Consider the following 13,691-nt stretch of genomic DNA (forward strand, 5'->3'; position numbering starts at 1 on the left):
TTAATCCGGGAACATAAACGTGGTCTGTGCTCTTTCAAGATGGAGGACTGTTTTCTGGAAACGCTGGGGGACTCCGAAAAGAATTAGGGGATCAGGAGACAACCAAGTACATGAATGGCACTTGCGTAATTCTTCATCTGTGGAGATGGGTTACACTGGCGTGCATTAGCCTGCATTCACCAAGAAGGGAGGTAAAGTTTGTCCCCTATATCAGAATAGTGAACCCATTGTGTGAAATCTGAGTATACGACACTAAAAAGGACACCAAAGATTAGGAGGACTTTCGAAGGGAGCAACAAGGACGACTTGAAGCCTGGAGCCACTGACTGGCACTACAAGATATCACGAGCTCAAGACTCTTGTGTCTGAGCTCATCCCACTCCAGCACGGGCTGGTGTTACCTCTATGGGACTGAGGCTTTTGACAGTAGAGGGCTCTTCAACCTAGCAGAAAACCTGCAGCTACCTGGTGATGGAACTGGAAATGAGATGCAGACCTTCACAGGAAAGCGTGATCATTAGAGCATACCTGGGGTTTCCAGCTCTCGCTACTCCAAAGCTAGATGGGGTGTCTCAAAGAGACGTTGGAAAGCCGGCACGGGAACGGGGTGAGGTAGCTCTTGGCCACAAGATGTGATTATACCTGTCCCTTCAGGATTAAAAATCTATCGATCGGAAAGGAAAGCAGGCTGGCACAGTGCTAGACTGCAGGGGAGGGTGGGAAGGGGGAGAGACCTGGTGACTTGATGGGGATGTCAAAGCACACGGGACCACAGAGCAAGCTGCAGGAAACGGAGCGGTCCGTGGGGACAAGGGTTTGTTTGGGAAACAAATGTGCACTTCTGTAGGGCAAGAGTGTAAAATTCCACAGGCAAATGCTACTCCTGTGGCACCAACTCCAGTGTAGGAGGACAACAGGAATTAAAATAGACCTCAATACAGGGCCAAGGTTAAAAATCACTTGTTTGATTTTGCAACATCTTTCTACTTTCCAAAACACTCTTAAAAAAAGGGCTTTTTCATCCCTGTCTTAAATGTAACTATTTTTTTCCTCCTGGGAATTTTCATTTTTAAAGACGACACTTCAAAAAGTATCCCCCATGGGGAAACTCCACTTAGGTTATTATTACTTCCCCTATCTCCTCATATCTGGCAGTTTTGGCTGGCTGGGTTTATAAATCATGAGAGCACTTAATACAAACTTGGGCAGGGGGGAGGAGATACAAAGGAAGGGGAATAGAATAGACACTACCTGTCTTCAACTGTTGATGCCATAATGATCAGAGGTGAGCTGGAAGTAGAGATACTAGCCTCACAATATCCATCCCTCACTAATAAGAGAAAAGGAGATCAAAGGTTGCAAAACATAAATGCATGAGTAAATAAATAAAACCCAGACATGTTGGATGAGAGTATTGTGCAGGAGGACGTAGGTGGCCTTGAAGGTGTCAGTAACAGCAAAGGGACTAAAGTTAGAAGCACAGAGGACCTAAAATCAAGACTTTCTTAGCTGTAAACTGGACCTTCTTTGATTATAAGCAACAGAGAAGAAGACAGACTCAAGATCACCAGTGAATCGTACAATAACTAAGCACCTACTGAGGCATCGAGATGACACACGCTGTCGGGAGGCGTTTCTAGTAGCTATAGGTATGCGGTACTGTTACTATGCAAGATGCTGATCGGAATTCACCTGTGGGAAGAGAACTGGGCTCATTTCTAGCCAAGAAAGCTTTATTTGAAGTGCAAGTAAGAGCAAGCTTCCAGGATAGCCTACAAGCTAGAGAGAGCTCACAACGTATGAGGGGGCTGGTTTGATTAGTTAAGCAAAGTGAAGTCTACACTCGAGGGAAATAAACACCAGGGAGGAAGAACAGCTTCAGCTAAAGCCACGCTGGCACAGGCACAAGAGAATATAAACTAGCTGTGAATCCATTTAAGCTGGAAATTAGAAAAACTTTCTAACCACTACAGCAGTCAGGTTCTGGGGCAGCCTGCCAAGGGGACTAGTGGGGACAATAAAATGAACCAGTTTTTGGTTGGTACTTGAGAAGCTTTCGCAAGGGATTATGAGACGGTACCGGTAAGAGATCACACTTGGTCACCAGAAGCCTCCTTCTCACTTCTGCTCCCACCAAACAGATCATCCATCTTCCCACATCCCAAAGCCGGTGCTAAATGCTTCAGCAGCAGATGCAAGGAAACCCGCAGGAGACAGGGCAAAGCCTCTCTAGAAACATTTTCTTTTGATCCGAAGGGGCTGGGGCTTCACTTGTGCCTCAGAGCAGGAGGGTGTAGAATTGCTTTTAACTCACGCACAAGTGCTGCAGTAATTTTGGATGTTCTCGTTCCCCATATAAGGGTCACAGCTCTTGAATCCAGCTGACATTTTGGTACCTATTGAATTCATCGCAACATGAATATAATTGCACATTGCACAAAGAATTTTTGCAAATGAACTCCTTTCACCGGGAGTGGCAGAGCCTGCCACCAGCAGAGAAGGCAGACAAAAATCCAGCCCAGTTCTGCACTGCACTGGCAGGGATGCTCCCGGAAAACTGGAGCAGCCCTGAAAAGAAAAACCCAAGAGGTGGGTGGCTGAGGAACTGGTAGAGAAAGCAGGTGTTTTTTTCCGAGTATTGCAGCTAAGCAGTGACTAGTACTAGGGAATAGGATGAGGAAAGAAGAGCCCTGCAGGTGGGAACACAGACAGATGCCCATGGAGAGGATGGCAGAGAGGGAAAGGGGTCACAGAAGGAAAATGAGCAGCTATTCTAGGGCATATAAAGGAGACAAGAAGGACGTCGGAGATCCGAGAGATGCGCTTCCAGCTGCTGACATGGACTGTGGGATTCTTCCAACTATTCTACCTTGCTCTGCAGAGCCAGGGCCTTATCCTGGGGGGGCTGGTCCAGCCGTGACGAGAGGCAGACAGAACCCTCGGTGGCTGCTGTCGGCAGGGAGCCTGCGCGAGAAGGTACGGCCCCACAGGAAGCAGACCGGGACACCCATCCGTCTGGGTCAGTTCACCCAACAGACCGGACTGTCAGGCACCCACCTTCCACAAGAAAGCCTTCGGAGTAGAGGTGAGTGAATGCCCCATCGGAGCAGAGGTGAGGCATCCCCATGTGAAGCTCGGGGGAGCACACGGCCCCGTGCACAGATACTTTCATATGCACCAGCCCTCCTGTTTGTCAAAAAAACCCCCAAATAAACAAAAACCAAGCGCTTAAATGCCTCACTGGGGGGACAAAGGCAAGGGTGGCCTCAGCAACCCCCATAAACAAAACGTTGGCTCCCTTTGAGGGGAGCCCTGCTGAGGGCCCTTAAGCACAAAGACCACCTCTACCTTCACAGGTCCTCCAGCACAAACCACTGGAGGATGGGGAGAACCTTGGACAAGTCCTGCAGGGCGCTTGCCTGGCTGTTACGCTTCTCCCCACTCACCAGGTACCGACAGGCACCACCACAGACACTGGGCTGCTGGCACCATGCTGTCTGACACCCCCACCACCTTCAAGAAGGGGAGCAGCAAGCTCCCCACAAGAAATCGTGCTCCTAGTAATGCAATAAGGAGAATTACCATCATTAACCCCAATTCCCAATAAGAATCCATGGTTATGTCTCAGCACAGGGTGGCTGGCAAAAGTCAGACTTCAGCGACAGAGCCATTCAGGTCCTGTCCTACCTCCTCCCTTTCCTGAATCCAGATGTCCAAGCCCCACGTGCGAGACCCAAAGAGGGATTGCAATGAATCGCTGTGCAAGAGTCGTTACACTTCCCATGCTAGGGCTGGCAGATCTGCTCCGCAAGCCGGGACGAACACTTCTCCATACCCTCTCTTCTACAATCCCCTAAACCTCATTCCTTTGCCAGGGCTTAGGGCGTCGTGTGTCCAGGTATTTCTGTTCTGCTCTACTCAGGGTCTGTTTTCTCAGTCTTTTCTTTGGGAAAAAACAGGGTTAAAACACAAAGACATTTAAAATTAAAATGAAAACTTATAATAATGCTCAGTACTTATCTCACGCTTGCCATCTTCAAAGTGATTTACAAATGTTAACTAATTAATTAATCTTCACATCCTCTCTGACTGAAATTCAGAGTCATGGCTGAAGTGAGCAGTAAAATAAAAAGCGTGGTTTTCAGGTGAAGGACAAAGGGAAACCTATGCTCCTGCTCGCTGTTTGCCATCCGGCAAGGCAATTTGCAGCAGTATTTTCATTCTGCACTGCACACCTCTCATTTATTTTTCAGTCATACCAAAGGTCTGAAGTAATTTTATCTGCTACCTTCTGCTTCTTTTTTCTTAATGGAGGTCTTAAAAGGTGTTCCCTTTGAAAAGTAAACAAAACAGAACACTTTCAGAGCTGTGCAGGTGCCCCTTGATCAAATACGCTTAATCCCAAACTCTTCTGTAATCCGCAACACTACTGGCCTCAAGAGGAACAAATAAAGAGAATGGGAAGGGGGAAGCAAGGCCTATATGGCTCTGCTTGGCAGACGCCGCTACCAGAGAATTGAGCTGAGCCTCGGAGAGGGGGGGCAAGCCCGATGCCACAAAAAGTTATGGCAGGACACAGGCAGACTTGCACCGGCTGTGATTTAGCTGTGAGGATCCAAGCCCGGGGCTTCAGCACAGCCTAGGGCTGGTGTGGTGGGCCCCCCCGGGACCCCGTGTCGGTCCACACTCTGGTTGCCGTCACCCATGCATGGGGTTTTTTGCCCACAAGACCGATGCCAGCGTGTGTACGGAGGTCAGGCGCTGCTCTGCCTCACTGTGTGCTGCACAGGGCGCTCACGCAAGTGCATCGCCTTCGACCCGTGTGGAACGCCTACTGCTGGCTCAGGGATGTTTCCAACTCTGCTCCCAGGATCTGCAGCCCGGCTTTAAACTGTGGATTCAGGGCGTTTAAAAAGACCCTTTGTGCCCAATGCCACAACACAGTTAAAGAGAGTAAAACTCAACAGGTCGGAGGAGCCTGGGACAAAGAGCTGTTGCGGCTGCTCTTCCTTCCTAAGCAACAGCGGGACTCTTGCAGGGCACAAATACCCTCCTCCATTATTGGTAGCTTCAGCCCTCCCTGGAGGGGACACCGGTCCAGCCCAGCTCCCACCGGACCTCGGCCGGCTGTTAGGACACATGCTTTGTCCGGCTGCTCAGCTCCATCCTGAGCCCGTTCTCGCTCCTTTTCCTCACACCCCAACAGCTTTGCAAGCGGCTCCTCTTTCCAAGGGCGTGAGGTGCCAGACATTTGGCAGGTGCTCAGGGCTTGCCAGGTATCACCTCCCCTGTTGGCATCTCGGTCCCAGACTAGCTCTTCCCAGGGAGCGGGGGAATCTTGATGCGCACAGACATCATTGCTTTGCGCAGCAAGCGCAGTGACTTTCCTCACCGAGAGAGACAGATGAAGGTGATGTGATGCAGCAGGAGGAAGGCTCAAGGTAATTTAAACAAAAGCTGGAAGCATTCTTACAACCCCTCCCTGCAACTTACAGAAAACGGGACTCGTCAAGTAGACTTCCTATTGCTGCAAATTAGTCAGACCTCTCTCGGTGGGTTGAGACAAGCCTGGCTCAACCGGCCCCTTATGCGGTCCTGCAGCCAGATTTGCATCTCTCCTCTGGACAACTTCATACCAAACCTCTCCTTTTTGGAACTTCTGTTGCCAGACAACTACAGCTAAGGGGCTTGATGCCTCGGGGCACAGGATAGGGGAAAGGTGTGGAGCTGCCCTAGCTCTTGGAGACCTCAGCCAGTGACAGCAGTCACCCTGGGACAGCTTGCCACATCCCTGACCTGCGACTTTACGCACAGGGAAGGAAGCTGCTTGAAAGTTTTATGAATCCGTGGATTCAGGTGACAGGGGCTTCCCACTGAAAGTCAGCGCTGCATTACAGCGGTCCAGAATTAGTAAGACAGCAATATTGCACAAACCAGCATTTTGTGGTGTTCGAGTATTGAGATGACATTGCACCTGCCTACCCCTAAAACAAGCACGGCCTCACACCCCCCCCCCGCCAACAAAGCTTGCTCCCACCTGCACTGCCTCAGCTCCAGCTCTCACTTGTCTGACCCAGGACAAAATTCACCCAGGCCAGGGAATTGAAAAAACCTCCATGCAGACAAAGATCAGGACTTTCCCTTGCTGGATTAATTTTTCGGCGGTTTGCTTACGCCCAGAAACCCAGGTTCAGGGAATCAAATTTTAGCATTGGCACAAGCAAAGAGGCAGAACTAAGCGGGGGTGGGAGTCACGGTGTTAATCTACATTTACATCAGCGTACACCACCATGGAACAGCAGTGTGACACTCGCATCCATCTGACTCGGCTTCAAGCCAGCCTTGAGGATGCATCCTCTGAAGAATCAGAGGGTTTTTTCTGGGCATCTCGCAGGAGTCAATGTCATTAATTTTTTTTTTTTTTTTTTTTTTTTTGACAAGACTCCAACGTCACCCGAGAATGGCTCAGGCAGTGTCCATACTATGAAAACTCACCCAGATGGGCATTGACTCTCTTACCTTTAACTGTCAGACAAGTCCCCACATCACCTTCCACTTTGTCCAGGATCACGGGCACGTAGTATTGACACAAATGTGAACTTTTTCCTTGGTCTCTGCACCTTCCTCTGAGACTACCTGAAAAGCACCTCTTTTGAATGTTCCCGATGCAAATCAATCACTCAAGAAACTCTTTAAGTAAGATTTATCATTCTTTCCTGCTTTATGGACTCTCATCTCAATAGAGCTACTGTGGCACTACCCTCTGGAAAAGGAAGTGAGCATTTTGAGATTATTCCACCCAGAAACGGGACAGAGGCTCTCAACATCACGACTTACTTTAGAACATCCAGAATCGGTATATGAGACAAAGAGACACCACCACAGGAGCACAAGTTTGTATAGATATGTCCATAGATCTGTATTTTTATTGTTTATATATATTTATAATATATTTATATATTTTTAAAAGAATCCCTTCAAAAACTACCCTCCCACCTAGCAAAACAAAGATTAAACAATCAAAGATGGCAGCTGCATCCTGGAGCAAAGCATCCCAGGGGTCTCATAGAGCCAAAATGATTGCTGAGCACCAGCGCACTTTTCCCAAGCTTCTGTGATGCCCTGTGGGTGCAAAGGTGACTGACAACGGTTTTATGGCTCTTCAAATTGACCTGTCAGTAGACAGGGAGAGAGAAAGACAAGGCCGTGGCGATGGGGGCTTGAGTGGTAGGGGAAACGGCAACGCATACAGCTGGAAGCTTAGAGTGTGAAATGCTGTGATGAAAAGGAGGGAGACACTGCCTGGAAAGTCAGTCATGGAGATGGGAAAGAGAACAAACATGCAGGAGAAGTAGGTGGCAAGATGGATCTTGGGGAAGAGCTCAGAAGCATCACACTTGGGACCCTTGCTACCCCTCCATCCCCCAAATCTCTTCCTCTCACCCTCCCAGTTGTGAAGGGAGATCCAACTAGTTTGATTTAGACCAAATCTTCGCACTGCCCCGGAGCCTGTGGATAGAGGGGGAGAAAAAAAACAAAACAAACAATTCAGAGTGGGCACTCAGGCTCATCCCCGACTTCCTTTTCTAAACACAAAGAGTGGCCGACATTCTTCGCAAGAGGAGAACACAAGGAAGGCTTACGAACTCTGCTTCAGACCAAGAGCTGCAGGGATTTCCCCTCACATTTGCAGCAGAAATGCTCAGCTGGGACTACATCTCTGACCACCCCCTGTCCAGGGAGCAGACCCCTGCACTCAGTAACCTCATTGCTCCGAAACAGGGCTTCCCTCAGTTCACCTTCTGAACACACACACACACACACACACACACACACACAGAGTGGCTCTTTTTGTTTGCCCCCACTCCTCACCCTTTGGCTTTGGAAGTTTTCTTGCTCGCCTGGCGCTGGTTGGTGCCAGGGGCCGGCTCCCTGAGCTCTGTTAGGTGCTGTTCCGGGTCTTGGGATGTGGCTGCTGCAGCGGCTGCTGTCGTCACTTTAATGGTCTTCTTCAGGTTTGCCACCTGCAACAGCAGAAAAGCAAGAACCAAGGGATTTCCCAACATTTTTAGTTCGTTTTGTGGTGGTTTTGTTTTTTTGGGTTTTTTTGTGTTTGTTTGGTTTTTTTTTGTTTGTTTGTTTTTAAAAGCAAGCCCTGGAGTGAAGAGCTGCAAGCTCAGGTCAAACAAAAGAGCTAACAGCTGTCCAGCCCCCTGCACTGCAGGTGAGCATTAAGCTGATTTAGGACTCTTCTTCAGGCACAGCCCCCTGGGGGGGGAGGGTCTGGCCTAGGGAAAAGGTAATGCCTCACTTGAGCACAGACTGTAACAACCACAGGGTACTGGTTCTAGTTATTTTAAAGCGAGGGACGCTGGCTGCTCCCTCCTCGGCCCACTCACCTCGCTCTCTATCTGCTGCTTAAGTGCCAGCTGTTGTTCTTTATGTTGGTTGGCTCGGCTAACCTGTTCTTCAATGCCCGACAAGACAACCTCGCAGCCCTGGCACCTGGAGACAAGACACAGAACTGAACAGGCCAGGTAATTTACACAGCACAGAAAGAAACGTGAAAGATGACAGATTTCAACTCTAGCAGCCAAAAAGACCGGAAGGTGACAGCTACACCAGGCAGGGAAGACACAGGAGCAGGAGTCCAATGTAATAACGTAGTGACGTTATTACCTGGGAGGGGGGACAAATTACAGAGCGACACTAGGTTAGGAACTACAGATACATACTCAGCAAGCCGCCTGCCAGCAGCCAGGACTGCGCAAACGTTGCTGCAGTCCCGTCACCCTTCCAGCAACAAACAGGGGAATTTGGAAAATTATTTTGGAAAACTACTTTCCATTGGAGTTTGGGAAAGGGGATCGAGTAGGCCACCTCACAACGCTACCCCCCCGGCGACACACAAGAGGATCTGGGGAAGCCACCGGCCACTTCTGCAACCTTTTTTGGGTGTTAGTATTGGGGGCTTCCTCCTCACCACTCCTGCAATGTGCGGGTGATGGTGCTTAGCTCCTCCCTCCGGATGTCCCTCCCAATGCTGTAATCCACCTCCAGGCGCTGGTTCCGCTGATCCAAGCTCCCTCGCAGCACATCTGCATACACAGCCTCAATCACGAGGTCCTCTAGTTGCCGGACGTTCTTCAGCTGTAACTGCTCCAGCAGCACTGAGTAGGGGATGCACTGTGGAAACACGACGGTAACTAGCATGGGGTAATCCCAGCGGAGGGAAAACTTGGGGAAAAATAGGGCCACTACCTTGATCTTGGCAGCCAAAGTGACGACTGACAGGTGCCTCAGCTTGTTCTTCTGAGCCTCTGTCAAGGGAGGGAGGTTTGCTGCTTCAGCTGTCATCAGGGGAAAGAACAGGGTATAAGGATTTACGCCTCATTTTCCATTTCCCATCCCCGCGCAGCAGCATCTGCGCCATGCCCGTTTCTTAAAGCGTCTGCACACCAATCCCCCAAGCGATGCTTCGTCTTGCCAAGCCATCCCCATCAATTCTCAGCTCAAAGGACCTTTTCTGAGCAGCCTTTCCTCCCCTAGGCCTCAAGTCATCCTCTCTAGCTGTCCCGCGCCTTATTTATGTGGGTCTGCAGCTCCCAGTGGATACCTAAGTCTTTCCCCTCACCCCTCAAAAACGCCTCTGTCAAGATGTTCTTGGAAATGCCCCACGCAGCCAGCAAATGGCAGCATTAATTACTGCCAGGTACTCCAGCGGTCTCGGCCCCAAAGCGCAATCAGGCATCTGTCGGGCCGTAGCGACGGAGGCGCAGCTCTTGCTGCAAAAGGGGGCTGCGGGCAGTTCGGGTGAGGGTTTGCAACATCTCGGGGCTCTGGCACCGAGGGACCGCCGGCACGGGGAGGGAAAAGGGGTCCCCGAACCGCCTTCTGTCTCCGGGGCCCGGTCTCACCCAAGTAGTCCGCGTAGGTACCGTAGGCAAAGATGGTCAGGAGCCGAAAGACGGGGGAAAACTCGCCGTCGGCCAGCTGCGGGGACACAGGGTCAGGCTCCATCCCCCTCCGGCCCCGGGGCCGCGGGCAGGGCCCGGCGGGCCTACCGACGCCGGGGCGGGTGGGAGAGGGGTGGGAGGCCGCGAGGGCCGGGGCCCGGTCCCGGGGCCGGTCTCACCTCCCGGACGGCGGGCATGTCCAGCAGCTCCCCGAAAACGTAGATGCCCGGGGCCTCCAGCACTTGGTGGATGAGGCTGGCGAGGGCGGCGCCGCGGGCCGCCTTGGCCAGCAGCAGGAACTGCTCCTGGCTCTGCCCCGTCACCTTCCCCTCGGCCGCCATGGGACCCCGCCGCGCTCGCTCGCTCTGCCCACCCACCCACCCACGGAGACCCCGGCCCCGGCCCCGCCGCCGGCCGGCTCAGCCACCACCCCGCCCCGCCACAGCTTCTCTATGGCACCGCCGTCGCTAGAGCGGCGGCTTCCGGGTAGCGTTACCTCCCCGACTCCGCCGCGCCTTCCTACCGGATTGGGGGAGGAGGCGCCAACACCCGCCTCCGCCTCTTTCCCTATTGGTCGGTTAGAGAGAAGAGCGGCGGGGTAGGGTTTGCCGCCAGAGCGCCCCCAGCCGGTTGGGGTGTGCGTGGCCGGGCGGGAGCGGCCCGCCGGCGCTTTCCCCGCCGGCCGAGCGCCCGGACACCGGCCCCGGAGCCGAGACCGGGACCGGGGCCGGGGCCGGGGTCTCCCGGAGCCGGCAGGCGGGAGGCAGGCCCACGCAGGGTGCCCGCCGTGGCCTGGCTTGGCCTGGCCTGACCCGGCAGGTCGCGCCGAGGCCCGGCGGGGCGGCCATTACCTCACCCGCCCGGGGCCCAGCCTCGGTGCGTCCCCGTCGCCCCCGTCCCGCGGGGCCCCGGGCAGGGCCCGCAGACGCCGGGGGTTCGGGTCCCTGGGCCTCCAGCGGCCGGTTGGGCCTCGGGCCTTGGGGTGCAGCCAGCCCCCCCTTTCCCCCCCGGGGTTAACGGTGGCCACCGGTTCGTCACCGGCTCCGGCCACGCTGGTCACCGGCAACGGCTGGCCGGCGCCTTCCCCTTTTCCCACCGCTTTTTTTCCAGCCTCGTCCTGCTCGCTGCCGGCACCTAGACGCTGTTCTCGTCTTCTTTCCGTCAAAAACTCCCTGCAAAATGCGCCCGGCGAGCCACAGCCGGCCTAATAGCGACGGGCGCCACGCGAATATCCACGTATTTGTGGCTTTCCCCATAGGTTTCGGTGGATACTCTTTACCTGTACAAAGTTTACGTCAAAATAACTGGTGAGAAAACATAACACCGCTCCATGGCACGGCGTCTTTCGTATTTCAGTGATATGTTCTGTAAGGACCCCTGCAGAATTGAAAGAGGTGCACAGAATACCTTGCGTGTGCCTACACGTCGCTCTCATCTTTGCTCGGCTTTCACACCATTAAGATCTCGCTATTTTGGGCGGCGCTTGGGGGATATGTAAATGTGAGAAATCTTATGTTGCAAAGCACCGTACTTATGTATTTAAACTATGCATTTTTTAAATCCCTGCATGCACCCCCTCCTCTACTGCATTAATTTTGACGAAAAAAATTGCTTTACTATCTGCTGAATCATTAACCATCGCACTTGTCAAGAAATGCGTCCCTGATGCAGGCAGGGTATGGCCATAAAAAGGTAGTTTAAACACTCCACAAGGATAGAAATGTTTATGGTATGCTTTAAGTATCAATTCGTGGGCAAATGAGTCAGTGTAATGCGATCAGGAGGCATCACCGAGGGCACGCTTCCCCGTGCTAGGTGAAAGAGCTGGTTTTATGACGATGGGACTAAAAAGTGAGGGTCATTTTGGAAAAAACCTTCATCGCTCTTCTTGTCTTGTGTAAATCATGTGGAGGGTGGAGGTGAGTTGCGAGGGGGACTGGGAGGAGCGCGGTCCGCAAACGCTCCTTTCGATAAGCAGCATTAAGCTCTTTGGCCAAGAGTATCCCATCCGGCACCAACTTCCTCATGGCTGGCTTCTTTCAAAGTCAGGGAGGTTTTTCCCTGAAAGCAAAGGAGGCAACAAATTGATGGGAGCCCAATATAGTCTGTGCAGGCAACACGGTTTTAGCGTGTTAAAATCTTAGTGCTGTCAGGGCAAGTTTGCACTCCAGCACATGGTTGCCCGCAAGGGAATCGGTCTTCAGCTTGGTCAGTTTCGCACGTATTAAAGGCAGTTGACTTGCGTCTTGCCAGGCTTCTGTAAGCGTAACATCTTGAAATCAACATAACATCTTGAAATCTTCCCCTGGGTAAAGTCTAAGTTTGTTAAGGTTTTACTTGCCAGTATCAGCAGCTCTCTTCTCATCACTTGCTTTGACTCTGGTTCTTCTCACGCAGATGCTGTAGCCGAGTCGTGGAGAAGGCTCCTTTGGGGTACTGTACTGCTCCAAACGCAATTGTAGAGCTGGAAAATACAACCCGTGGCTGCCTTGGGGAGTTAGGTCATGGCGTCTCCCAGTGAGAGGCTGCTCCGAGCTCATTTGAACAGCCACATGTATTGTCCCTACCCCTTCTCAGGGTCCCTTCAGTCCCTGAGACCCTTCAGTGCTTGGTCTTCACGCTGAGGCTACTGACAGAAGGAGGGAGCAGTGCAGACAGCGATGGTCGGTGTGGAAAACCGAACTTCTAACGTTAATGGCCGTGCCACTAGAATTAGATGGACGTCACTCAAAACTAATTCCAGGCGGAAGGAGCCAAACGTCTCTGAGTACCTGGGCCGGGGAGGCAAACAGGTGCCCTGACAGGGGAAGGCACCCAGACCCTCAGCCCTGTGCCGGTACAGCACGTTTTCATTCACATGCTCTGATGTCCCCTTAGCTTTGGGATGTCTCAGTCTCATTTGCCTCAGAATTCTGGAGCTGAACAAAGAGGCTTCTCTGGTCAGCGTCCGTTGGTACGTACGCATGGGCGCAGTCAATCGTCTCTCCTAGAAAATTGCCCCGGAGCCACCGGTTCAGGGCGTTGTCAGAAGCTGTCCCGCCCCGGGTCCTCGGTGAAGGAGGTGGTAAGGAGCATCTCCTGCACTCGGTCGGGTAAAACGTGACCGAGACACATTTTACCCAACAGACACATCTTCAGGACAGGCTGAAGATCACACTGAAGATCACAGTAGCCCAAGGAAGCAGGGAAAGGCTATGAATCTGTATTCTCAGAGCTAGCAAAGTCTGGGCTTCTTCATATAGCAGGATTAAAGGAGAAGCAGGGCTTGTAAGGTTGGGCCAGAGCTGTGAAGGCAGGTTACAGGGCAGTGTTAACAAGAGGACTATCTCCTTCCTACTTTCCCCTCTCTGTTTCTGTATTTAGGTCTGATTCACCATAGCCTTACACCTGCTGTATTCACTTACACCAGCGCAGAGCGCATTCAAATCAAGTTCAGCCGTAACCCTGCTGATTCGTAGGGTTTTATTACTCTCTTCCCCACCCCCTCGCCAGCTCCTTCCATCTCAGTTTTATCTCTCTATTGATCTGTTTCTCTCACACTCTCTGACACGCTTGCTGCCTTTCATTATTAGCCAGATAAAGCCAGGCAGCCGGAGCATCCTAGCTACATGGTGCTCTCTCTGTCCTCCTCCTCCACTCCGATCCTGAGGTCCTACGTCCTCTGTGCCGGGTCCCCACGTTTTTGTCTGCTCCTTCTTTGTCCTGCATAGAGCTAAAACAAGGGCAAAGAACAGA

The 13,691-nt window shown here is 52.2% G+C and overlaps 1 protein-coding gene across 2 annotated transcripts; it reads right to left on the reverse strand.

The window, feature by feature from the left end:
* Window positions 1-6,901: 6,901 nt before the first annotated feature.
* COPS7A (COP9 signalosome subunit 7A) lies at window positions 6,902-10,418 on the reverse strand. Of its 2 annotated transcripts, XM_049824842.1 has the most exons (8): window positions 10,136-10,418; window positions 9,918-9,993; window positions 9,262-9,350; window positions 8,984-9,186; window positions 8,400-8,505; window positions 7,873-8,024; window positions 7,444-7,509; window positions 6,902-7,122 (listed from the first exon to the last, which is right to left on the reverse strand). In XM_049824842.1, the coding sequence occupies exons 1-7, from the start codon at window positions 10,295-10,297 to the stop codon at window positions 7,470-7,472; spliced, it is 828 nt and encodes a 275-aa protein (XP_049680799.1). In that variant the 5' UTR covers window positions 10,298-10,418; the 3' UTR covers window positions 6,902-7,122; window positions 7,444-7,469. The 2 variants fall into 2 exon arrangements, with proteins under 2 accessions (XP_049680799.1, XP_049680798.1); XM_049824841.1 differs by having other exon boundaries at window positions 6,902-7,509; window positions 10,136-10,417.
* Between the last annotated feature and the right edge of the window lie 3,273 nt (window positions 10,419-13,691).

Source organism: Accipiter gentilis, chromosome 21 (genome assembly GCF_929443795.1).
Source record: "Accipiter gentilis chromosome 21, bAccGen1.1, whole genome shotgun sequence".
NCBI classification, from domain to species: domain Eukaryota; kingdom Metazoa; phylum Chordata; class Aves; order Accipitriformes; family Accipitridae; genus Astur; species Astur gentilis.

Excerpts from the sequence above, each read along its gene's own strand:
- COPS7A (XM_049824842.1), bottom strand. The coding sequence starts at position 10,297 with ATGGCGGCCGAGGGGAAGGTGACGGGGCAGAGCCAGGAGCAGTTCCTG. Across the intron at positions 9,187-9,261 it reads CTTTGGCTGCCAAGATCAAG|TGCATCCCCTACTCAGTGCT; the intron begins GTAGTGGCCCTA and ends GTGTTTCCACAG. Across the intron at positions 8,506-8,983 it reads ACCCGCACATTGCAGGAGTG|GTGCCAGGGCTGCGAGGTTG; the intron begins GTGAGGAGGAAG and ends TCTTGTCTCCAG.